The sequence below is a fragment of the Pholcus phalangioides genome, unplaced genomic scaffold (genome assembly GCF_987345545.1).
Source record: "Pholcus phalangioides strain wild (caught in Gottingen) unplaced genomic scaffold, Ppha-v1.0 ptg000172l_1, whole genome shotgun sequence".
NCBI lineage: Eukaryota > Metazoa > Arthropoda > Arachnida > Araneae > Pholcidae > Pholcus > Pholcus phalangioides.
The window spans coordinates 4,484,065-4,510,838 of NW_028301637.1; the positions used below are offsets into that span (position 1 = coordinate 4,484,065).

Genomic DNA, 26,774 nt, shown 5'->3' on the forward strand with positions numbered 1-26,774 from the left:
CCTCGCGCCCCTGACATCCGTCAAACCAGGCAGTGAGTGATTTATTGTTTCATTTTTACCCATTTATTTCCCATTACTCTTGTTTATACCCAGACCTTCCAATGAAGGAAAGAAATCAACTGTGCCGTGGGACTCCAAAGGTTGAGAACCACTGGTCTAGTGGCCCCACATCCTGCAGTAGGGTCTCCTAAGCAGAGATCTTTTTCGGGCTCAAGCCAAATTTTTCACTGGCCCTGTATAGTGAATTTATGGTGTGAAAAAACAAATTATCTCATTTAGGGCCCCCCCCCCCAGGCTGAAACCCTATCAGCCCCCCCCCCCCCTACTGTGCTTCCCTCCTAATTAGAAAATCGGCTGGACTATGTTTGTACCCGTACACGATGGTTTCGGCTCTCGTATATAAGAAACATTTCTTCTAATTTTTTTATTTTACCTGAGCTAGTACGTTTTGTCTGTGCGTGATAATACAATTAGTAAAGAAATGTGCTCATTTGTGCACATTCTATTAGAACAGTGTTTCCTTCTGATGCACATATCTGTCTGGCAGTGCACGTCAATTCCGACAACAAACTGCCATTTCCGACAGTCGGCCCTGATTGTTGAACCCACTGAATGAACTGCTCGATCAGTCACACCTTGCTCCATTCAACGTCTTTTGCTGTTATGAGCCCACTATTGCTATGCATTGCACTGTAACGCAGCTGTTGTGCACACATTTTAATATCAATCAATAGTCTGTTCAGTAGTTTTGCATTCGTAGGACACATTTTTAACGAGTGTGGGTGCTCCCACAGAGCTTGCTTTGGAAAGCTTGTTGTAGGTGGCAAAGATACTCTGATACAACAAAAACATTGAGGGATGGGTATCTAGGATTGCCCAACATTTGTATATACGACCCGGAAGGGTGTATGCAGGAATGGATTGCATTGAATATTCCTGATCTACTGAGGGCTTGAGTGATCTCGCCAAGTTGGTTGAAGCCATGAGTGGAGGATGCGGGGGGGGGGGGGGGAAAGGACAATAAAGATGATCGCTTCCCCCCCCCCCCCCATTAAAAAATTATTGGCTTTGGTGGACATTAGTTCCCCCACCTTGTTAGGGAAACATCCTGTATCCACTTATGCTTTTGCCAGGGAGCGGCTTATGAGGCTTGAGCCCTTAAGGTCCAGTTTCTATAGGGTGTTGTATTTAAATCAACTTTAAAAGTTTTTAAAATTAAATTATTTTTTTGTAAATTCACTTGTTCCCTCTTTCATTAAGACCCCTTATTTTATTATTCCAAACCCTCAAGGTGGTCGCTACTCACAGTTTGGGAACCACTGATATAAGAAAACAGTCCAGCATGGCTCATTTTGTCAAATGCAGGGCTCTCATTCATTTTACTTTTTGGGAAAATGTCCTATTTTTGTTCAACTTTCTAGTTTTTGTTCTACTTTTCTAATGAAATTCTATCAACAAAATTTATATAATATCATATATATTGATTTTAATTGAGGAGGGAATCATAATGCTAAATAATACAAATGTTTTAGATTGCAATTAATGATTTTGCTAAAGCAGGAAGAGAGCAAGCAGAAAAGAATTATATGTGGTTGCCAAGACCCTATTTTGGCCAAAAATTGTTTTTGTTACAAGAACAACCATTTTGAACCCAAGTCATTTCTGTCATTTTGCTTTGGCTCAAGTCAATCTTACAGGATACTCAAATAGTGCTATAAAAAAAAAAAAAAATTAAAATTGTCAATTTTTTTTAAATTATGCTGTGACTATGTTGTCTAGGAGGGGTACCCTCCCCTCCATCCTACTTTTTCTAATTTTTTGAGTGGGAGAAAAGGTCACAGAGAGAAGTGTCATGGAATTTTGCTTTTGGTATTTGGTAGACACCCTGTTATTTGTCCTAACCTCTGAGAAAAATTGAAGTGATGTGTATCATATACTTAGTGAAAGTTTATTTGATTTATGTTCACATTTTTCTTGCAAATAGTGTTGACTTCCGGACAAATATTTTACAACAGTTCAACCACAGTACCAATCGACCCAAAGGACCCGGCAAGCAGAAAACGAGAAACGCCTCTACTTTGCATGACCTGTAATCCAGAGGAAAAACGAAAAATTATTGGTGATACGTTTATGAGAGTAAGTATTGATATATACATATATATTACTGTTAAATGTACATTATATTTTAAAAATTATTGTGATATGACTTGCAATTAAAATTACATTTACGAATTGTCATAGACCACGAGTTCTTAACCAGGGGGTGCACAGACCCCCTTGGGGCCCCATAGTGATGTCTGGGGGGTCTGGATGAAAAAACAGCTGATTAAGGAAATAGGCCTTTTCTTGATTTTGTGCCTTTGTGAACTCTGAAAGAAAAGTCTGGTCTCTTGTGAGAATCAAACCCAGTTTCTCTTGCAAACTCGAAAATTGCATTAACATCACTAGAGACATGGCCCTGCCCTCCTTACTTCACATTTTATTGACACAACAGGTCTATGGGACACAAAATGTTGTAGAACTGGAAGGTCTGTAACAGTTCTTATTTTTTCCTCCATATTTGTCAGACAAACTTTTTTTTTCTCCAAGTCTTTGAAACAAATGCCCTGAATTATTTTTCCACCTTAAACTTTAAAAACAAGACAAAAAAAATTTTGATTTTACAACGGGTTGCTGATGGCGTAGTAAAATAAAATGTTTTACAATTTTTTTTAAAATTTCATCTCAAGATTTCAAAACAACAAAGTATAATAGCACCAATTTTCATAGGAGTTGTGATATTTTTATCTCTTGGCATCTATGTGTAGTAGATATACAGCTGTAGAGAAATATTCAATCTGGACACCTTAATTGGAAGGACTTAGTTTTGCAAAAAAGCTTTTGAGAGACAAGGAACATTTTTATTGATTATGTCAGTGTGAAGCTTACAGGCGATGTCAAGCTACTCTGAGGGTCAAATTTATCTGGTGAGCATGCATGCTTCAAACCATTCATGCTAACTTGCAGAGCCCTTTTTAATATATAAATTTTTCTATGGGGGTGGGGGGCTGTAGGCCTCCTTTTCCATTTATCAGATTTATGGAGCTATTTTATTTTCTTTGAGTGACTGCAGAGCTCCTGAGAAGTGCAAGCATATTGCATAGGCAATCACAAGCATATACACAGAGCCCTGGGGGGCTCTGTATATGTGCTCTTACACTCAGCGCCCTTAGGACTTGCAAAGCACAGGGTGAAGCTGCTTGTTTAAACTGTTGTTAAACTGCCAAAGCCCTGCCAACTATGTCTTAAGTATTTTCATTACACTCAGAGTGAAATACTTTTTTTTTTGTCTATAGGTGGCAAACGAATTTGTTTCAGAATTGAATTTGAAGCCAGAAGAAGTTCTGCTGGGTCAGGGTGAGTTAATTTTGTGATATGTTCTCAAGGAATTTATACCATTAAATTAATGGAAATCTGCTTTTAAAATACGAACTTTTTATTTAATTTAAAAACAAATTGTAGTTAAAAGAGTGCAACCTTTAAAATATATTAGAGCTTATTAAGACAATCATTTTAAGTCAAAGAATGAGTCTTTCTAACTTTGAAGCATGAAGATGCCAGAGGGTTCCTTGTTTGAGCTAATACGAAAATATTTTTTCTTCCAACATCCTGTACTCATAATGGTCAGGATCTAATTTTCACACTGCTCTTGTTCGGACCAACTTTAGTCTATGCTCTCCCCAACTGCATGTTCACCAGTAGAGATTCTGCCGATGTCATTGAGTATGAAGTATAACATGCAGTTCTAACAGGTGTTCTATGGAACCCAGCAAGAGCTTATTGCGTGGGTTTTATGATATAAAAAACTGAATAACTTTTCATTTGTGTTGCAATAAAAAATATCGAAATTGGAGGAACTTGTAGCTTGGGTTTGTAAGATAGTGTTATACCATCAAGAGTTACTCAAAATTAAAAGTTGAAAACTTCCATTCTATGACCTGGGAGCGGAAGGAAACATGTCAGTCAACATTATGTCAACACTCTGTCCTATCACTTAAGAATTTCTTTCCGTTGATTAGAGATAGTAGCAAGATAACCAAATAATGAAGCCATTCATGGTACCTTCTTAGCAGCTGATAAAAAATTGTTTGCTGGTTAGTCTTTAGTCATGGATAATTTATAATAGATCAATGCACATATGTTAAAAAGAAAATGAAGACTATTTCTGTATAAGGGGCAATCAGCTCTATCCTCATGCCCCTTCATGTTTCAGTTACAGCACCCATTCTTTGACAAATCATATTTCCATGGCCTTTGCTATGCCATCAAAGATTTTTTCCTCAAGTTCACCCTTTATACACTCATTGCCATAAAAATTTGCGCACCAAGAAATAATTGTGGGATCGAAACGAAAGTTGGCCTGAAGGTACATGTCGGGCAGATATGCAAATGATTAGAAATGCAGCGTGATTGCGCATTGCGTAATGCCACTAGAGGGCGTTGAACTTCATTTTTCCTTGGAGTATAAAACAGGTAAGCAGAGCTTGCTGTAGTGTATTTAATCGTTTGCAAAGGAAATGCTGAGGTAGACATGCTGTTACGCCGCCGTCGAAGACCATATGAGCAGTTGTCAGAGTTCGATAGGGAAAGAATCATCGGGATGATGGAAGCTGGGTGGTCAGCTCGGCGAGTAGCTCGTCAACTAGGCCGTTTTGATTTTACTGTGAGGAGGTGTTGGGACCAGTGGACAGAAGAGACGTAATTTACACGGCGACCAGGTTTAGGACGCCCTCGACAGACCAGTCGTCGAGAAGACCGTCACATCATCCAAAACGCACGTGTAGAGCCAACTGCCTCATTGGCCGCTATCCAGACACGGGCAGCAGCTTCACTACGGGCCCCTGTGTCTTCCCGAACCATCGCAAGGCGCCTGGCTGAAGGACATCTGGTATCGCGACGCCCATTACGTGTGCTACCAATGACACCCACCTACCAACGCCTCCGTTTGGAGTGGTGTCGAGCACGATGGGATTGGACTGCAACGGAATAGGACCAGGTCGTCTTCAGCGACGAATCGAGATTAAACTTGAGCAGTGATGACAATCGTGTTCGTGCGTGGAGGCCCCGTGGTGAACGCTTCAATCCTGCCTTCGCTTTACAGTGACACACCGCTCCCACAGCTGGTGTCATGGTATGGGGTGCCATTGCTTACGATACATGGTCACCCCTACCATGGCACAATGACAGCCCAGCGGTACGTCCATAACATCCTTCAGCCACATGTGTTGCCACTCGTGGCAGGGTTCCCAGGAGCTATTTTTCAACAAGACAATGCTAGGCCACACACAGCAAGGATGTCACAAGACTGCCTCCGCCACATTACCACCCTTCCCTGGCCTGCTCTATCCCCAGATTTGTCACCAATCGAGTATATCTGGGATCATTTGGGACGGCAAGTTGGACACCCTACGAGGTTGGTCGAACTAGAGGCGCATTTACAGCAACTGTGGAACGAGATGTCTCAGGACGTCATACGGAACTTGTATGCCTCAATGCCCGCTCGTATCGCATCGTGCATTTGCGCTAGAGGGGGTCCAACAGAGTACTAAAACTTCTGTTCATGTGTACTTTTTTCTGCAATAAATGATCCTTTTTCTTGGATTTTCTAATCACTTATTTATATCAACGTAGTACTTACATGTGTAAAATTTCGTTTCATTTTGACGACTTCTTCTGGGTGGGCAAATTTTTATGGCAATGAGTGTATTTGGTAAGAGGAAGGTTAACTTCATATATTACCATAGTTTCAGTAATCTAGCTTATGTGATTAAAAAAAACTGAAAAGTGTCCTGAAGTTTTTCTTTGGGTCATTCTTCTGCAAGAATCAACTTCACCTATTTACTCCCTAGAATCTATAAAACGGTTGGTAAGAAATATTTTTCATATCTTGTCCCTAAATTCTATAACTCTTTGCCTAATCAACTCCTTAACAATACTACTTCATTATTATATTATTAACCTTAAAAAAATTTAAATGCGGTTTTAAATAAATATTGAGTTGTTTTAGGATAAATTTCCCTGCTATAACTTCTTTTCCCTTACAACATTTGGACCTCCTTTACGTTATAAATGAACTTTCCCTTTTTTTCCTACAATTGGAATATCGCCACAGGCCTGCGGCCACCATGACCTATCAATTCATATTGTTTAGTTTTTCCCCCTTTCTGTTCACACATGTGGTGTTAATTTTTTTTATCTATTTATTTATATCTTTTATATGCTTACATGATTCATACCAAATTGTAATGTAATTTGATTGCCAGTAAGGACCATTTGGTTTCTTGGTAATTCCCCCCTCCCCTTTTCAATGTATTCCACATTTTAAAAAAAAGCTGCCCCCCCCCCCCCCCCCTACAGTTTATGGTATCAAACTTTCCTCTGGCTTATTCTTCTCTGAAATGCCATCCTGTATCCATGTTATTCCATGACTGGTTAATTTGCTGCAGGTACTCTGAGGCCAGATCTCATCGAAAGTGCCTCCCACATGGTCAGTAGTAATGCTGATGCTATCAAGACACATCATAATGACACTGACTTGGTGCGGCTGCTCAGATCACAAGGACGTGTGGTTGAACCCTTGAAAGATTTCCATAAAGACGAGGTGAGAATCATGGGAAAGGACCTAGGTCTGCCTGAGGAAGTAGTTCAGAGACACCCGTTTCCAGGTCAGTAAATTGGCTTCAAATTTCAATTTTTCACAAAGTTTGAAGATCCACCAACCTGTCATGTTGCTTTTAAATCTATGTATATAACATTTATTTTCTGTCTGTGTGTTCTCTATACAAATCTACAATTTTAGATCGATCGTCACCAAATTTTGCATATATACCAAATGGGACCCAACTTGAACGATCGGCTACTTTAAAATTTCATCAGAGCAAGGCAAATGCCCCAAACGGGCAAAAAACTGTCGGGCAACAATGGTTTTTGGGCCTCAACAATCATTTCCGAACGTTTACTTTGGTTACCGTGGTTCCCTAGCAATGTGTTTAAGATGTGTATATGCTTTTACAATGGTTTGCACCACTTTAATGCTGACAGTTATGTGTAATAGTTTATGCCTTTTAATGGTTTGCCACATTTTCAATACTCTCAGTAATGAGGCTTTTTGAATAGACGTCAGAATCATCACCAGCTTTGAGGGTCAGGAAAAGGGTGATCCTCATAAAAATCAGTGTTATAGTTGCCAATTCTACTGTAGAAGTGCAGAAATTTGGTGGGGTTTTCTGTCACATCAATAATTTAAAAAATTGTATAGAATTCTCGATTTTTGAAGTATTGAAAAATTAAATATGAAGTAATTGGCCGGACCCCTACTTTTGAGTTGGACATTCATGCAATAACATTGATTTCAACTTTTTATTTACATCTTCTCAAGCATGAAAATTAATATCTCCGTATTGTCTTTTGATATTCAACTGCATAAATCCATGTGGGTTAGGATATTTTAAAATTAATTATGGGCCCGTAAAAAGTACATTAAAAAAATTCCACAGCTTTATAGCACCACAGCATTTTTAATTAAGCTGAAACAGGCAGAGATGGATAACTTGAAGTTCAGGGGGAGGGAATCAAAATATCTAGCGCCCATCAAGAAAGGGGAGGGGCGGCTATATTCATTTCCATGTTTAAATCTAGATTTGTTTCTTTCATGAGTCGCGCAGGAAGTTGCCATATTGATTAACTTAAGACACGGATTGCATGTCCCTGAAAGAAAGAGGGAGATATCACGTGATTGAAAAAAGATTCAATAAAGAAAACCCAGGCAACGCCGGGTATTATAGCTAGTTGAAAATATAGATGACAGCACTTTTTAAATGCATGAGAAGCATTCCTCAAAAACAAACTTAATTAGCAAAAATTTGAAGTGGTTGGAACCAAGGGCCCGTTCCTCATAAGTTTGGGCTTTGGGCAAATAACTTTTTGGGACCCTTTATATATACGAAGGTTTTTAACAGCTGGCTGATGTGAAGATGTATTTAGGAAAAAGAGAAAATTTAACTGTCCTTGCAGGGAATCGAACCCACATCCTCTCACTTTCCAGGTGAGCGCACTAGACTACAGAGGTAACAAATATTTCTCTTTCCTTGGAACTCATGTGCACTGAATGGGACTGTACATGGACAGTCAGGCCAAAGTTCACAATTGCTGACATAAAAAGGCATTTATTTTTTTCCCCCTATGCTGTATTATATATAGCCTAGTATTTTTGAACCAGAGGTATGGAAGGCCCCTCTCCCGTATGAAGACGATAAATATTATTAGCTAATATTTTTGTAAAAAAATTATATATTAATGTCTATATATTTACAAGGTTGCTATAGATTCATGTTCTTTTTTGGATATTTATTTTTTCTGTTTTGTTTCAATGTGTTTGTATTGTAATACAATATATAGAATGAGCAATCACACATAGAAAACCGCAGCTAATGCAGCTTTTTAAGGTTAGATTCATGTTCAGCACACCAAATTACATAAGAGTTAGAACGAGCAAACCTCTGTAGCTTAATGGTAGATCACACGCCCAGAAAGTGTGAGGTTGGTGGTTCGATTCCCCACAGAGGAATGCAACTTTTCTTTCCAATTATCGTCGCTTGGTATCCAGTCATTTGTACATAAGTTGACTGTTTTTATTCAGGATACAGAAAATTTTTCAAAATTTGGTGTCTAGTGTTATTTAAATTGATGTGGGATTAAACCGAATTATATCAGATACAAAGTTGCCAATTGCTACCGTTTGTTCGTAGTTTCTAGGGAATGCAGCACCCAACTACGAAGTTATAGGAGATACTCTCAGTACCCATGGGAATTTTTAATTTTTTTGGAAAAAATAATTTGGTTCTATGAAGTTTTTTTATGCAGTATTGTAGTTATTTTTATTATAATTTTTAATTGCATCGATCTTTACAGACCAGCTATACCATAACAATAAATTCTTATACGCAAGTGACAAAGTTTGACAGAAGGAAAAACTCTGGACTAGAAAAGGGTCTAGTGATTGAGTTTGTGTATCGTTCACTCTCAAGGCCGGGTTCACATTGGACCGATACTACAATGTGATAGTCAAACCTCTCTATCTCGAAACTGACTGAAAAAACTTTCGAGATATTGCGTTTTTTTTGTGTAAAAAAAAGGAAAAGCACTCCAAAAATAGCGGAAATTTTGATTGATAAAAAATACAATACTGTACTATATTTTACTATATACTGATGAAATTGTTAATTTAAACAATAAATGTTCAGTTACACTATTTGCTAATGCTAAAATATATTTGAAGGTTTTTTTATTTAATTCAACTTATATTTGCATACTTTATTTGAAAAAATAATCTGTAAGCTTAGATTGCATATTTTTGTTGTTTGAGCCTTTACAATGCGATCTATACTAGCAAAGTGCTGTAAATATTTTGGGCCCAATCTGCTCAGTTTGCTTTTGGAAATGGCACAGCATTTTTACAGAAATGCTCTGCATCTTTCACTGTTACAGGACTCCCACTTGTCCTACTTTTCCTGCCTTTTTATTATCCAAATCCTATCAATTAAATTAGTGTAATTGATTTGAATTGAGGAGGGAATCATAGATATATTGCCAAGTAATACAAATGTAGTAGATTGCAATTAATGATTCTGCCAAAGCAGAAATTGTATTGCTTTTTTAGGTTATTTGGGGTTGTATGTGGACCATTTGGTGGTTTATTCATTTTTATTTTTTTATTTTGAGGATTCAACAAATATAGTAGTCATTAAAAACTTCTGTCTATGGAAAAAAAATTTCTATTCACTATACTTCATGGTCTTGGACAGTAACTTTCATCATTCAAAAATTAAGGTGCACATTTTGTGTATGGATAAAACAACGGTTTGCATAACAAAGAAATTAGATACATAGGCCTATTTTAGGTTTGGTGATTCTGATGCTACCCAATAGCATTCAGTTGTCTTCTGTACTTTTAGGATTTGCAGAGGCATAAACAATGTTACAAAGCTCTGCAAAGATCTAGAATTGAAAATGCTTTATTTCTCAAAAATGATTATGCTGGAATCGAAAAATAAAAAGGAAATCCCTTTAAAAGAAAAGGATGCTCAAAAGTCTTGAAGGCAGTAAAATAATCTGGTTCACCTTCATTTACTTACGTTTTTCTTTGTAATTTACACATTTTGCACTGTGCTTTTGAAAGTAGTCTTGAAAGAGTATCATTCTTAAGAAACTTGCACGTCTTCATAATTTGCTGTGCATTGTTGAAGAGAGTCGACAGACTGGACTGAGGAACATTCCAAAAAATAATATAGCATATATTGTGAGGAGAGACAAAGAATTATATCTGTGATTGCTAGTACACACACTGTTTTGGCCTAAAATTGTTTTTGTTAACGAGTCATTTTCTGTGATTTTGCTTTGCCTCGAATCAAATATATAACAAAATAATAGGATACTGAAATAGTGATATAAAAAAAAAATTTCCATAGAATTTTTTATTATGCTAAAAGATTATGTTGTCTGGGGGGTTGTTGTCCCCGTCCTACTTTTTAGTCATACTTTTTCTAATTTTTTGAGTGGGAGCCCTGCTGTTACTTTTTCTAGTTTTTGTGCATAATTTTATATTGACATGGATTAGTTAAAAAAAGGTTTTTAACCATTCTGTGTGGATGTTGTGGTTGTATTGCTAATCATATTGGTTCATTGTTTGCCCAGCCTTAAGTGTGTTGCAGTGTAACATTTGGGCAAACTTGAAAGGAATACAGTGACCAGCCCATGATCTAGGCTGATACTAGAGCATGACGATGGAACAAATAACAAGCATATAATTTCTCGACTTATGAAGATCTGAGAAGTATAAGGGATAGAGAGAGAGGAAAATCCATGCTGTAGAGAAGCTCAGTTATTTTCACACTGGTTCCCATGTCTACTAAGGGTGGTTCTAGATCCACGAAGTCAACTATGACTTGTTTAGAGCCAATCAGTAATTTTGAGATCTCAATATTTTTTACCATGTTTATCTGCCACTAAAGCATGAAAAGCTAACTACTCAATTGAAGAGAAATGACAAAAAAAAACACAACAGTATAGCTGCAGCCTTGCGATGGTTTTGGCACTCGATAAGCAACATTCCCTCTAGTTTTTAGCGTATCTGTACCAATTTATTTTGTCTGTTTGCAGTAAGGTAATCTGTAATATGAACATATAGTGTGTTTAGTAATTCTGTATATGAAAAACACTTTCAGTATGTGCTGTTACGCCTGCAGAGCTTTTTTCGGATAGAATGTTTCATCATAGGTGCTGTAAGAGCCCTGATGCGAAGAAAGAGTGGTCTAGGGTTGTCAGATGTCCATATATACAACCCAGTATGCTGGGAGGGATTACATTAAACATCCATTAATTATACTTGGGGACTCAATGATCATGCCAAATTGCTGAGAAAAGGGCCTGAACCCGTAGTTTTTAGTGCCTATGGTGCGCTGCATAGGTGCCAATGCTTCCAATTTACCTAGCCTTTCAATTTTTCAGACTGATTAAAGTTTTCTGGTCAGAAATAAAATTTTTCAAATTTTTCGTATCCTCATGGAAAGACCCCTGAAAGTCCTCAGTGTGTTTCGTTTGAATGGAAAATCCCTAAAGAAAATATTCCTTTAGTCCTTGCAATTCTAGGCTGACCACATTTTCTCAGGAAAAATATGGGAAATCAAGATTTCAAGTACGAAATATCTAATTGTTGTCAGATATGATGCCATAAGCAAGCAAAGTTGTCAATTATTGCTGAAAAATCAGGATGACAAAAGTGGGATTTATATATGGTCACCCATTGCAATCCCCCCAAAAAAACCCACTTTGTTTTCCCCTATTATTTGTTTGACATGTTTTCTTTGATGCAAATTATATGTCATCACATGATAAACTACAGATTTTTCAAGTCGTGAATCTGTGGGTGCTGCTTTTAAGTGAACTTTCAATTTAAATTTTTTTAAAGTTTAAAAAAGAAATTGAATAGTTTTCTATTGGGCTATGATTATAATGTGTGTGCCTCCTCCCTTCCCCTTGGTTAAGCTCCACATTCATCACTGTGGAGAGGCTTCATACGAATGTTGGCATGTCTACAGGTAATTGGGTTTTGCATTATTCAAACCATGCCTTGAATACAAAAATGTGCTTTATATTGTATAAATTGGGATAATAAACTAATAAATTATGATTGTATAAATTATAATCTAATGCTTTGTCAGGTTTTTGATTGTAATAAATTATGAGAGATCTGAAATGATACTTGTGTTTGTAAATTTTAATTCCTATTTACTCTAGGCCCCGGTTTGGCTGTTCGAGTTATCTGTTCAGATGAGCCTTTCATGGACAAATCTTTTTCAGAGACCAGCGTCTATGTAAAAGTTCTTGTAGACTATGCTAATTTCTTAGAAAAAGTGAGTGCTTGTGTCATAGAAAATAGCGAGTGCTTGTGTCATAGAAAATAGCTATGAAAATGAAGTCTAATAACTGCATGTTGCTAATAACTGCATAGTTTCATCTCTTTTTATCCTTAAAAAAACTTTTTGAGCAAACTTCCAAGCAAAATATGTTGAATTTTTTTATCCTAAAAAACCACGAATTGATTTTTTTTACTTATATCTTTTGTGATTTTTTTAAATTCCAAATTAAATTTATTCACCATGATGACCTGAATTAAATTCTTATAAACATATATTTTTATGTATTTCTAATTCACAAAAAGTGTTAATAACATTGATTTGAAGATGTTTTTATATTGGCTATTTTTTTTTTCTATTTCAGAAAAATTCGTTAATAGCAAAGGTTAATCCATCATTAAATGAATCTGAGCAGAAGTTTTTGGTTGAGGCAACAAGAAAATACAAGCTTGTATCAACACTACTGCCAATTAAGAGTGTTGGTGTACAGGTAATGATCATAATTTGTTCATTATACAGTGATACCTCAGCTAACGAAGATGATTGGTTTCAGAATCACATTCATTAGCTGAAATGTGATTTCCCATAGGCTTCTATGAAAAATCATTTATTCCTTTACAACTCCTGCCCAAAAATTTAAAGACAAATTTTTTAAAACACCAAGTAACATTATAAAAAGGCAATCTGACTCAAAGCTAAAATGAACAGCTTTAAAATTGCAGACCTGCCAACTCTCCGGATTTAGGCGGGAGACTCCAGATTTTTCATCCTTCCTCCCGCTTTCCGGATTTGTTAAAATTTCTCCAGATTTTGGTAGAAAATTAGATTTTACGCGAGCTTTCACGTTGCCGTGGCGTCAATGATTACCGTCGTCGTTAGGGAAAACACCCATAGAGGACAGCCGTGGTCATTTCCATCGAGCAGTCTTAAAAACAGTCTCTGTGACCGCATTTAAGCAACTGGCAAAGACGCGACTTTGTTTTCGTAGCGTTTATCGGCAATTATTTATCAGGTGCATGACCTTGGTTGCCGAAATTCCTGTATAATCGTTATTGTATTCCATTAACAGCCATGCGGTAAACACGTTTTTTCGTCGGCAGCTTTGCAATTTGAATTTTAATTGTTTCTTCCGATTAAACGTGTTCAGAAAGAAAATATAAAACTTTAAGCTATAATAAAGCTAAAATATAAAGCTTTTAAGAGTTCATATACCCAAGATAGAATCACTGATACCATTCACGAAAGGAAACATATTTTATAAACAGTGTAGATGTGATTTCTCTATTCTGCATGGAAAGACCGACGTGGAATTATATTCTGTTCAAGGGCAATGCAGAACCTGCCTTGGGATTGGGGGGGGGGGGGAAGAGAAATGTAACCTTTTTTTTAATTGATTAAAAAAAAAAATTCGAAATTTTTTTTTTGTGAATTTTTTTTTTGATCGAGTCTGTGAGTGCTGGGGGGGAGGGAAAATTTCTGGATTTCAAAAGTTGGCACGTCTGGATAAATGTGAATCTACAGAAAGATGAGATATATTGAAGATGTTTTTATTTCACATAAATGTACACACACCAGCAACCAACACCAGCTTTTATTACTAAAACTAGTGTTGATACAACCCAGTCGAGTTGGTAAGGGTCCCCTAGAATGTCCAGATTGATCAGTCTTGCACCGAAAGAAAGTGCACTCTGAAAACATAGACTGCTTTTTTTAACACATTTTCTATTAGCTGAATCTCTTTACATGAAACGATTCAAAAAGTTTCATAATGAAAAGTGTAGGCACCTCTGGAAAAAGATTCCGAATTGGACACAAGTTAAACTCAAATGAGTAATTCTGGTGATGATTGATGCCAACATTCAGCTCATTGCACTGTTGTTTTATGTTAGCATATGCATCCATATCAGCAAAAATGTTTGTTAGCTGAATCCGCATTCGTAAGTTAAGGCAGAAAAATCATGAAAAAAAGTTTAGTTACCCAAAAAATTTGTAAGCAGAGGCATTCGTTAGCCGAGGTATCACTATTCCTTTATCAAGGGTTTTCAAACCATGAATGTTTGGTTATCCAAGATAGTCCACATAAGCTTGAATAATCAGGGTTCTATTACATTGATATCTTGAATTTTAATTTACATTTAGTTGTCTCTTCCATAAATTTTATCAATGGCTGTATCCCCCACACACACATACACCTTCTTTGGGTTAGCATTTTTCTCTGTCTCTTCACCATTTTTTCATTTATGGCATTCCACCTAAGATTTCTATTACAGTGGAACTTGGTGAATTCAAATTTTGGGTAATTCAAGCTTTTACTATCTCCTTGAATTTTCTATTTATTGTGAAATTTGCCTGTTTAATTCAATTGCTACAAATGTTTTGAAAAATATGTGGTTGAAGGGAGAAAAAAAATTCCCATTTTCATATACTGAAATGATTTTAGTATGAACAAATATAGTTTCAACAAATCTAAAAACTGATGTGCCATCTTGTTAAATCCTTAATCCTTTTACTCCCACTTGGACATGTCCCATACAGGTTCTAAAATTTGAAGTGAAAAGGTTGAAGACAAAGGTTTAAAAAATCCTGACAGTTTTGGTACACAGTCATTTTTGTTTATTTCAACATTTGGCTTGAGCAGTGGGTTAAGAAATAGCGGATAAGTACTAAGGATAAAACTTTGTTACATGATTTATTTTTAACAAATGAGTATCTCTTTCTTTGTAAATATCTTCCTTTGACATAAATGTCAAATCATATTAGCAGATGTTTTTTTTTTAGATTTATTATGGTTCAGCAAACTCAGTTTGATAACGTAGATTAGTTATGGGAAAACTTTTCAGTCCGTGGGCCATGTATGCAGTATTTTTATTGCTCGTGGGGCTAGAAACTTGTATGTATAGTGTGACAATATGTGTGGCCTGTATTTTACGAAACATTTCTGTAATTTAGGATGTCCCAACTTTTAAAAAAATTCCCCGTTCTATTTTTTTTCTATGAGGCTTGTTTGAACTTTTGAAAATTAAGATTTTTTTACGACTTAGTCATAATTATCACAAGATAATTTATATCATTTACAGTAGAATCTTGACTATCTGGCCTCAGACCTGTCATTTGATGCCCCCCCCGGCTTTTGGAAATACACTAAAAATGGTATATATATATATACATTGAGTACATGTTCTTTGCACCCCCCCCCCTGGAAAAAGTTGAAATCACAGCCCTACCTGGCCTAGTATCTGGTGTCATGATGCCGCCAAATCATCGGAGCTGTCATCAAACTTTTCTAAGTTTGTTGTAAATTTGGTCATATTTACAGAGGAATGCTTTAATTTTTATTTTTACATAAGACAATGACTATTTACAGGTGAAAAATTAGAAATAAGAACTATTTTCTTAACAATATTTGAATTCTTGGACTTTTTCTGTAATAAGCTATTAAAACATAGTGCATAAACACAGTGGTGGAAAATCTGCTATACAAACTGCTACAATTTCCAATGTTTGCTATATTATATTATAAAAATGGCAAAATCCTTCAATTCTGCACCATCGTGCGTCACAATAGAAGCTGACTTTTTGATTATGCTATTGGTTTTCCCCGCAATTTAATTTCTTGGGGCCACAAATGGAATTAACTTGATGCCCTGCCCTAGGATTTGGCACCTAGGCTTCCGGAAACGAATAAATTGGGGTCAAACAAATGAGGTGAATTGCCGCTAATCCGCAGGACAAAAAACAACCTTCAATCACAGTTTCCAACTATTTTTTTTTAGAGAAAAAAAAGTTGGCTCCTTTGATTTATGCGTTTCTTACATTATTTTTGAAATTGCGTCGATTTTCACTGACTGGCTGTACTTAACGAAAAATTTGTGTATCCTTTAACAGAATGTAAAAGTTTGTGAAAGAACTATTATTGCATTGGAAAAACAACAATAACGAATCCGTTTTCACCATTAGGAGTTGCGATACAAAAGCCATTGATAAATTCAGGGTGTGTACGATCATGGAAAAATGACGAAATTCTGGAAAAGTAACAAAATAAGAGGTCACAGATTTTTAAAGATATATTTTTGGATTTTTCCAGCAAATTTCTGTGCTTGATTTTATCCTAGAAAATGGCCTCTTATCAGGCTTTTATTGATACTTGAGATTGCGCATTGGTGGTGGCTGAAACTGGGGTTTTCTAGAAAATCTATGTATGAGGAACCCCTTTCTTCTGAGCTGAGGTAACACTTTTTTGAAGTAAAAAATAATCCTGTGAATGCCACTGTATGTGTGTTTATAAAAACTGTGTATTTTATTTACTGCCAAAATTTTAAAGTGCTACAAAACTGATAAATGCTGCTACAAAAATCAAATTTTCATTTTCCACCCCTGTACACATTTACAGTAAAACTTGTGAGGAATAGAATGTCAATAGACAAACAATATTCCGTTTTAGGCTGAGATTACACTATAAATGTTTCAAGTTCATTTATAAAACTTGATAAATGCAACCAATAAAGTGATCAGTTGTATTTACTCAAATGTAATTGATAATCTTGTTCATTAAATTTTCAAGTTTTATAAATACAAATACCAAAGACCATAACAGACAAAATGCCCAACAAGGTGGCTTAGAAAAGATGCCCATAAAAAATATGGATGCCGAATGTATATCTAAACTATATCAAAAATACAGCAATTCAATAAGAGGACCCAATAAATGAACTCTTATGAGACTTTTATAGTGTAATCTGGACCTTAGATTTCTGTTTAATGAAGGTACAAATAAAAGCGCTAATTGAACAGACTAGATTTGGTTTCCGTTTAAGACAGGTTTTGGTCTCGTACAGTGTCCATCTTACACAGGTTTCATTTTATAATATACTGATTTGTACCAAGAGGTCACAAAATATGAATAGGAGCAGCTTTCAGTATTTAAATGGTGGTTTATAGATGGTATGGTGAGAGTAGGAAGTGAATGAAACTCTGGCCTATCGGTTTTTCTGTTATCCGGCCAGCCCTTCTACCACATTAGGGCATATAGTCTGGATTCTATTGTATATATATATTTATACAATAATGTTGGCCGAGGCCTAAACAAGAGGATGCAGTTGATGGTGACAGAAAAAAAGTTTTATATTTTTCGAGAATTAAAATGGCGTGGGTGAATCAACAACTGTGGAGGGGGGAGAGTTCCAGAATATATATATAAAATACATATATATAAACATATTCATCTTGCATATTCGTCAAGCATATGCATTTTGTTTGGTGAATAATAAATTTTCACCCTCTGCGTCTTGTGAAAAATCCCTAGAAGCTATTGGCAATTTTTCAGTAATATCAGCGGTAGGTGGCCATTTTAACTTGCCTTTGCCTTTTTTTTTGATAACTTTGTCTTTGAAAATTTTTTGGCTGTAATTGGGAAATTTGCTTGCCTTTTGAAATTTTTTTTGGATGTATTTATCAACTTGTGTTTGACAATTTTTTTTCTGATAATTTGTGATATCCCATATGGATCCAGATTTTGTTTCTCGTATTTTCATGAAGGAAATGTGATAAGTAGAGCCCGGATTATATGCAAATGCATATATGCATATGCATTTGCATATTTTGGCCTTTTTTAGCATTAATGGATATAAATGCATAAAGTCAAAGAATTTTATGTATAAGTGCATATTTTTGAAGGTTTATTTAAGTTCACTCAAATTTTTTTTTATAATTTTTCAAATAAATATTGTTCATAATATTTTCATAACATCGGTTTTTTCCCCGCAGGTGAAATTTAGTGAATTAATACATATTTATAAAGTATTTTACGAATACTAATTGTTTTATTGTAAGGCTATTTCTAGAGATATATCAAAGTGTTAAATTTGTTTTAGAAATAGTGTCAATTCTTTTCTTACTAGTATTTTCGTTATTGAGCAGCTACAACAAACTAAAAATTAAAAATGCCTGAATAAAAAATATGTAGAAGTTATTTGCATATGCGGTATATACAGTCAAACCTCATTAGTGCGTCACCCGGTTAACACGACACTCGGCTTACCGGGTCACTTTTAGGAAGTCCCAATTGTCCTCGGGTAGGAATTGGCACAGCTATGGCTTACTCCGTTTAACGAGTCACTCCGCTTACTAAGTCATATTTTTGCTCTCCCAAGAGTGACTCATTAACGAGGTTTGACTGTATAAATATAAGGAGATAATTTTTTGTAAATGAATACATATGCACTAAGAAATAGAAAAGATGCCTTTCAGAAACACATCTGCTTTTTTTTTTTGCATGGTGATTTTTTTTAATGCATATTTTCTTATTTTTTGTACATATTTCGGACTTTTTCAAGATTTCTAGTGCTATTCTGGGGTGTTTAATGCATATTTTGGTATTTTAAGTGCATATTTCGGCATTTTAAGTGTTTATTTTTGCATTTCTAAATGCATATTTTGAATTTTTAAGTGCATATTTTTGCATTTTTAAGTGCATATTTTTGCATTTTTAAATGCATATTTGCATATTTTTAGAGCATATTTCGCCTGTTTTTTAGTGCATATAATCCGAGCTCTAGTGATAAGCCTAGGTATTTATTGCTTTGCATATATTAATACTTTTCTACCTGAACACCTTTGAAGGGCAGTAGTTTGCCCATCACTAACATAGGTAATGATGATCGAAAGACAGCAATACATTGATAAGATACCCGGCTTCCTGAAATGATTTATTTTAGAATTGACAAACCCAGTTATTTTGAAAAGTTTTACTTTTTAATGGAACCCCTTTTCCCATACCCCTTACTTTGCACCTGCCACAAAGGAAGGAAGCATACTCTTATTAAAAATGATACAGCATTTTTACGGGTGGGAGGGGCGGGGTGTTAGTGATTTCTACTCTGTTGAGGAAAGGGTTGATTTCATATTAAGAAATGTAAAGAATAACTTTATAAAAATGTCAGTTACATTTTTTTTAAAGCATTAAAAAAAATTAAATACAGTGATTATTTCCCATCAGATTGTAAATTTCCTAAAGAAATTAATAACTAATTTCTTTTTCACAGGGAGACCAAAGAAGTTATAGCTATGTTGTCGGCCTGTCCACAGATGAAGATATCACAGATTGGGAAGATCTCATGATCTTGGCTAAAATCATCCCTAGAGTCTGTCATAACATTAACAGGTGATGCTTATTTTTTTTTACAAAATTATCTGAAGTTTTTGACACACTTGTGACAAGTCTGTGAAATATCCACTGAAGATGACTCGATACCTGTTTTCAGATTTCTAGATTTAATTTTTCATTGACTTGATTACAAATTGATTAAAAGAATAAAATATCAGTTGTCAAAACCATATTTTATGCTTGAACTGCTCCCATCATGAATAGATTATGAGCATAGTTGGCCTGCTTAATCGCTTACTGATAATTTGCGATACAAGGCAAAAGTAGGGAGGGTTCTGGCATATATAGGAAAGGTATATTTCAGACTCTTTGCACAGTTGAAAGGTTAAGTATATATGGGAACTTCCCCCAACTCCAAAAGTCTTTCATTTAGCTGGAACATGAACTACTAGTCTTTGATTACAGAAAGTAGAATAAACTGGAATGCGTTTTTTCAAATTATTTTCCTGTGTAATGGAAAAACTGTTAAACCTTCAGGGAATTAAACTAATTCAATTGTAATAGTTCAGATTCAATAGCATATTTTTTATGGGCAGTGTATGATATTTAACATGTATATAGTTTTTAGTTTATATAATTGCACTTTTGATTGGGTTGGAGTGTGCCATCCATATTTTTTTTTTTTTTTGGGCATCTTTTCTTAGCCACCTCATTGGGCATTTTGCTTGTTGTGGCCTTGTGTTTGTATTTGAATAGGACTATTGATTGGGGGAACATATGTTTTGAAACTTTTTTTAAACTATTCTGGTAGTATTGTGTCTATGAAGACGCTTAAATTTATTTCATATTTTCAGTTTTTGTTTATTTTAAACATGTTTCTTTTTTAAGAATTGATGCATTTTGAAGAACTGATGTACATACAAACTTGGTTATAACACTACAGAAAGGTTGTGAAAATGTTACCTTTGGCTATAGTGAAATATTTCTCGGAATTCTCGATGGGGTGATAACCAAGTTTGACTGTATTTCAACAGCTTGGGCAAAGCTTTAATAGTATGTGATTGATACTCTTAATAACTCTTTTGTTTTCAATTTACAGGGTTTGTTTTGTATTCGGAGGTGCAGTTACATACCCTGTGCAAGACATCACGCCAACCTTCCTAACACCTAACGTACTGAGCACCCTTAGACAAGTGGATCACCTCGCCCACGAAGTTCTAGCACAGTCAGGTTGCATGGGTTTTATCTCGCAGATGCCCGTGATTTTAATACCCATTCACTTTGACCGTGATGTGGTATCGAGGAATCCTTCATGCCAGAGGTCAGCTGTGATCAGGACATTTATTACCCACGATTTTATGACAGGTACCCCTGCTACACCCAATAAGCATTTGCCTTTAGAAGTGAGTACTAGTTCTTTGTGTTTTTTATTTACAAAAATGGTCTGCTCTAAAGCATACTTAAATAATTTTTCTGATGAGGCATGTTTTTTAATTTTATATGATGACTCGTATGTGTGTTGACACAGGGCCGTCATTTGAACTTTTTCCGGGGGGGGGGGGGGAGGCAAAGCACATGTACTCAATCTATATATATAAAATTGATTTTCTGTCTGTCTGTCTGTGTGTGTGTGTATGTATGTTCTCTATACAAATCTACAATTTTAGATCGATCGTCGCCAAATTTAGCATATATACCAAATGGGACCCGACTTGCACGATAGGCTACTTTAAAATTTCGTCAGCCCAGGGCAAATGCCCCAAATGGGCAAAAAACTGTCCGGCAACAATGGTTTTTAGGCCTAAAAAATCACTTTCCGAACGTTTACTTTGGTTACCGTGGTTCCCTAGCAATGCGTTTCAGACGTGTATATGCCTTTACAACAGTTTGTCACTTCTTTAATCCTGTTAGTATATGTATAATAGTTTATGCCTTTATAATGGTTTGCCACATTTTCAATATACTCTCAGTAATGAGGCTTTTTGAATAGACGTCATAATCATCACCAGCATCGCTTTGAGAGTCAGGAAAAGGGTGATCCTCATAGAAATCAGTGCTAAAATTGTCGATTTTACTGTAGAAATGCAGAAATTAGTGGGATTTTCCGCCCCATCAATAATTTTAAAAATTGTATTGAATTCTCGATTTTTGAAATATTCAGTTCGCTTAGAGATATACGAAGCCCAGGAGATTAAATATGAAGTAATTAGCCAAACCTATACTTTTGAGTTGGATATTCGAGCAATATCATTGATTTCATTTATATCTACTCATGTATGAAAATTAATGTCTCCACATTGTCTCTTTTGATATTTATTTGCATAAATTCATGTGGGTTAGGATTTTTTAAAATTAGTTATGAGCCTGTGAAATGTGCATCGAAAAAATTCCACAGCTTTAACTAAGGGGTTTTGGAAGCTGGACAGACAGATGGATAACTTCAAGTTCAGGGGGGGGGGGTCGAAATACCTAGCGCCCCTTAAAAAAAGAAAAATATATATTCATTTCTACATTTCTGTGTAAATCTAGATTTGTTTATTTCATGAATCGCGCAGGCTGCCATATTGGTTAACTTGGACACGGTTTGTATGTCCCTCAAGAAAAAGAGAGGGAGATATCACGTGATCCAAAAAAGCCTCATTGAAGAAAACCCGGGCAGCGCCGGGTATTATAGCTAGTGTATGTATATATATATACCATTTTTAGTGTATTTTCAAAAGCCAGACCTCTGACCCCCCCCCCCCCCCTAAACGACGGCCTGTGTGTTGTGTAGTTTCATAATTCTGTATTATTCTAATCTGTTGATTCCTTAATCGAGGGAAGCAAGAATCGAGGTGAATTCTAGTTCAGTTTGATTGAGGGGAAAAAATGCATCTTGGGAGAGAAAATCATGCATTTTTAACAGATAATTCAAGATTGAGTAACGATGTGTCAAATTTTTGCACCCAATTCATTAAACAAAAAAATAGTTGTCGTATTCCCTCGCATTATACACATGCCGGGAAATTTGAATATATATTTGATATTTCTTGAAAATATGTTATAGAAAGAATCCAATGAATTGGCTGAATGCATACTGGGATCTTTTTTTAGACCTTGCTTTTCCCGGCATGCCGGGAACTAACTAGATTCCAACATTCAAAAATCTGGTGCTCCTGGAGTTTCGGGGCTTGCTAGCTAATGCGATGAAATATGGTAGTAGCATTTAACCCAGGGGTGACTAACCCTTTTCCAAGCTGTACCAAAATCATGATTATTTCCGGTGCGCATTCCACTTTATGAATTTTAACTCATAGACCATATTTTCCCTTTTTTGTTTAGTTATATAGTTCCATTTTTTAAGAGGATACAAGCATTCTTTCCGTTCCTGCAAAATATTGTTTGACTGTCCTCTTATTTCCTTAAAATGTTCAGTTTGTCACTCTTTTGGATTCTAAATTGTTTTATTTTTGAGTCATAAATTTGATTATTGCAATGCAGATTGTTATGTCGTATATCCATAGAAGCTCATCTTACCTACATCATGTTGCGCATAGACACTGGAACATGAAGATTCAGGGTACTTGGTTCCCCCTCCAATAAACATTTTAAGAGGGCTTAGCCCCTTCCCAATAATTAATGAATATGCAATGTAATACAGTGCATTTCCCCCATGTGGACGATCCGGAATCTTAACACATGGGACGTCCAGCAACTATGCCCAAAGATGAAAAACCAAACAGAAATGCATTGAATAGAACATCACTCATAAGAAAAGGATTGTTTATAAAAGTTGGAGAGAATTTTTTTTTTTTGAAAAATGGAATAGAATTCCCTTTAATTTTTGAAAAGTATTTGCATGCCACTGCTGATACCCTGATGTGCCACTGATTGGCCACCCCGATTGAACCAGTCATCTGGCTATGACGTGTTCCATCATGGTAGCAAAGCGGTAAATTAATTTGCCAGATTAAGATAGTTGAACAGCATTTAAATTCCCAGTGAGTAATTAAAGGCAAGGTGTGTGTGTGTGTACATTATTCAAAAGAAATTTTTCTTTCTTTCCTCACCAAGTTCTCTAGAATCTTGATAAAATTGAACAATAGCAGATCACTCACCTGTGCTTGCGCATGTTTTGTTTCACATCTGGTCTTACCAAAATCTAAATTTTGCATGTGCTCAGTTCAGAGTGAATGCATAGATTTTTAAAAAATGTTGAAGCGAAAGTTGACAGTTTTAGATTTGAAGAAAAAACAAATTATTGATTTTGAATTATCTGAGAGAGAAAGATATCCTAATCTCAGGAAAATGTTTCTGAATGTAAAGCCATCCCTTGAAATACCCTATCAAGGATTAAAAAAAAACAAAGACATTCATAAAGACTCTTCAAATGTTTACTTGCATGTTACTTATTCATACGAGTACTGTGATACCTTGGCTAACAAAGATAACTCGTTCTGGAATCACTTTTGCTAGCTGAAAAACGATTTCCCCATAAATATCTGTTAAGAATCATTTAATTTGTTCCAGGTACTGCCCAAAATTTAGATTCATTATTTTCTTTAAATGCCAAGTAGTTTTAAAAAAGACAAAAAAATGATTGGAGGATAAAATGAACAGCTTCAAAATTTGGTAAATGAGAATTTACAAGAGGACGAGATACTTAATATATATTTTTTTCACTGAATACACAACTATCAGGTATTGACGCAACCCAGTAGGTCACAACTGTCAAGGTCTAAGGTAGGTCAAGTATTGACACAACCCATGCATTTGCGATTTGGTCATCTCATTTCTGTGTCTGATGCTTGCAGATGGAAAAGATAAGCTCCTAAAATGTCCAGAAAAAGACTAAAACTGGCCTAAGGCTTTAAAACAGCTTCAAAATTAGCTAAATGAGAATTAATAGGAAGATGAGATACTTTACTACCATATTTTATGGGCATCTTTTTCTCAGCCGTTAGGCATTTTGCCTGTTGTGGCGTTGTATTTGTATTTTACACCACGTACACAACTAACACCAGCTTTAGCAGTTTAAAAATTGACACAACCTATTGAAGAAATGGATGGGAAATTTTTGCTCTGCTAAGATACATGAAATCAATAGGCTTCCTGGATATTATGCCAGGGTGAACAGGAAAAAAGTCATTTCTCTCCACCAGGAAGAGAAATTACACTTTTTTTCTTATTCACCTTGTCATAATATCCAGAAAGTCTGTTGATTTCATGTATCTTAGCTAAGCAAAAATTCGCCATACATTTCTTCTGCTGCTGCCTGAGGACTATTAGCTGAAGTTAAGAAGAGGCTCCAATGTCTACTCAGTAAGTAATGCTACTGTCCGTGTTCTGAGAAAAAAAGGATTGTCTGTCTATGGTATAATGGTCAGTGCCTTCCTGGGATACAGGAGGTCCTGGGTTCGTTTCCCGGTGGAGTGAAATGACACTTTTTCCTGTTCACCTCGTCATATTATCCAGAAAGCCTATTGACAACCCAGTTGAGTTTGTAAGTGTCCCCACCATTTGTGATTTGGTCAGCTTGTTTTTGTGTCTCGTACATGCAGATGGAAAAGATAAGCTCCTAGAATGTCCAGATTGTTCAGTTTGAAGCTAAAAGTCTTGCATTGAAAGAACGCATGCTCTGAAAACCTTTGCCCCCCCCCCCCTTTTTTTTCCAATGCATTTTCCATTAGCTGAATCTTTCATTTTGCATGAAATAGTTCAAAACTTTCAGAAAGAGATGCACCTGGAGGTACACCTGGAAAAAAATTCTAAGGTGGACATGAGGCTTGAATATGACAGTAATTCTTGTTATTGGCCTAAAATTCAGCTCAACTTGACTGTTTTATATTAGCACGTGCACACTTATCAACAAAAATGTTAACAGAAGCAGAAAAATCTCACACATAAAACCTTGTTAGCCAAAAAATTCATGTCACAATGTTTGTTAGCGGAGATATTGCTGTATTGTGTGTAACTGTAGGAGAGAGTAGGGATAGTTGAGCCACATTTTTTTTTTCACTTTTCAATATTTGTGTTTTTTTTTCTTCTTTCCTATTTTGTCCATGCTGATAATTATCATAGGCATGTTTTTAAAATGTTTGGAGCAGTGTTCTCCAATATAGATGCTGGGTTCACTTCATGCATGATCAAAATTCAATTCCAAATTTTGTTAAGGAGTGAAAATACTCCTTCAAATTTTAGGTAACTTTTTTTTTATTCTCACAGATGAACAAAAATATGCCTCTCTTTTCGAAAATACCCCTTAAAATTTTGTAGAGGAGTAAAATTACTCTCCAAAATTACATTTTCAGATAGCACCAGTTTGCAGCTATGCCCATTGTCTTCTTTTTCATACAAATCATGATTTTCAAATTTAGTTTGATAACTGAATTTAATTGTCTTTAATTACTTCCAGGTTATCAAGAAAATGGTGATAGAAATGTCTTCTGTACCAGGAATTTCTCGTATTTTGTACGACTTGACTCCAAAACCGCCTGGCACAACGGAGTGGGAGTAGTGAACCTGTGCCTAGTGTATCAAATATCCCATTGCTGTTTGTTTTTTTGCATCATGTGGTATACTAAAGAAAGAAACTGTACATAATAAAAAAAATTGCTTACTTTTTAATATATAAATGTATACATACCACTGAGGTGAAGACTTTCGAAACTGCAGAAGGAAAAAAAAAACAAATTTGAAGAGTATTTTGCGATAAATCTCCAGAAAAGCCATTTTTAATCCTTTAATGTATAATTTGTTTTTTTTCTGTTTTCTTTACGCTTTGCCTAGTTTGAGTTTCATCTTTGTCCCTTTATATATTTTTCTTTCTGTCCCGTTCGGAATCACTCTGAAGGTGGTTTTTTTTTAGTTTCCGAATGAAGAAAATGACAAGAACTGATGTGGAGAAATGGAAAGCATGTATAAAAAATGCGTATGGACAGGAAAGTGTAGGAAAAAAAATTAAATAAAAACTATGTTTGGTTAAATGTTTTTTTTTTCCTCGTTTTTTGGACAAATTTTTTTTTATGATGGAAACGATTTCAAAGCAAATAACGGCTCAAAAAGGGAGAAAAAGTTTCTGTATTTTTTCTTTTTTGCATTAAATTTTTTCCCCTCAAACTCTGCGGAATTTGTTTTTGCGGAGTTGGCAAGTTGAATTTAGGAATTTTTAAAGAGTTGCATTTGTGGGTTTCATTGAATAAAGAGTTGTTTTTTTTTAATGAATTTTTTTTAATTATTCT

The 26,774-nt window shown here is 35.5% G+C and overlaps 1 protein-coding gene across 2 annotated transcripts in view; it reads left to right on the plus strand.

Annotated features, from left to right (window-relative positions):
* The window catches only part of bur (GMP synthase burgundy), a 62,363-nt gene extending 35,844 nt beyond the window's left edge, over positions 1–26,519 (plus strand). For both annotated transcript variants that reach the window (XM_089255894.1, XM_089255893.1), the window contains exons 9-16: positions 1,985–2,136; positions 3,336–3,396; positions 6,486–6,704; positions 12,334–12,449; positions 12,817–12,942; positions 19,493–19,611; positions 20,654–20,957; positions 25,949–26,519. In XM_089255894.1, coding sequence (XP_089112020.1) covers positions 1,985–2,136; positions 3,336–3,396; positions 6,486–6,704; positions 12,334–12,449; positions 12,817–12,942; positions 19,493–19,611; positions 20,654–20,957; positions 25,949–26,050 — 1,199 coding nt within the window. In that variant the 3' untranslated portion in view covers positions 26,051–26,519. The remainder of the gene's footprint in view (positions 1–1,984; positions 2,137–3,335; positions 3,397–6,485; positions 6,705–12,333; positions 12,450–12,816; positions 12,943–19,492; positions 19,612–20,653; positions 20,958–25,948) is intronic.
* Positions 26,520–26,774: the final 255 nt, after the last annotated feature.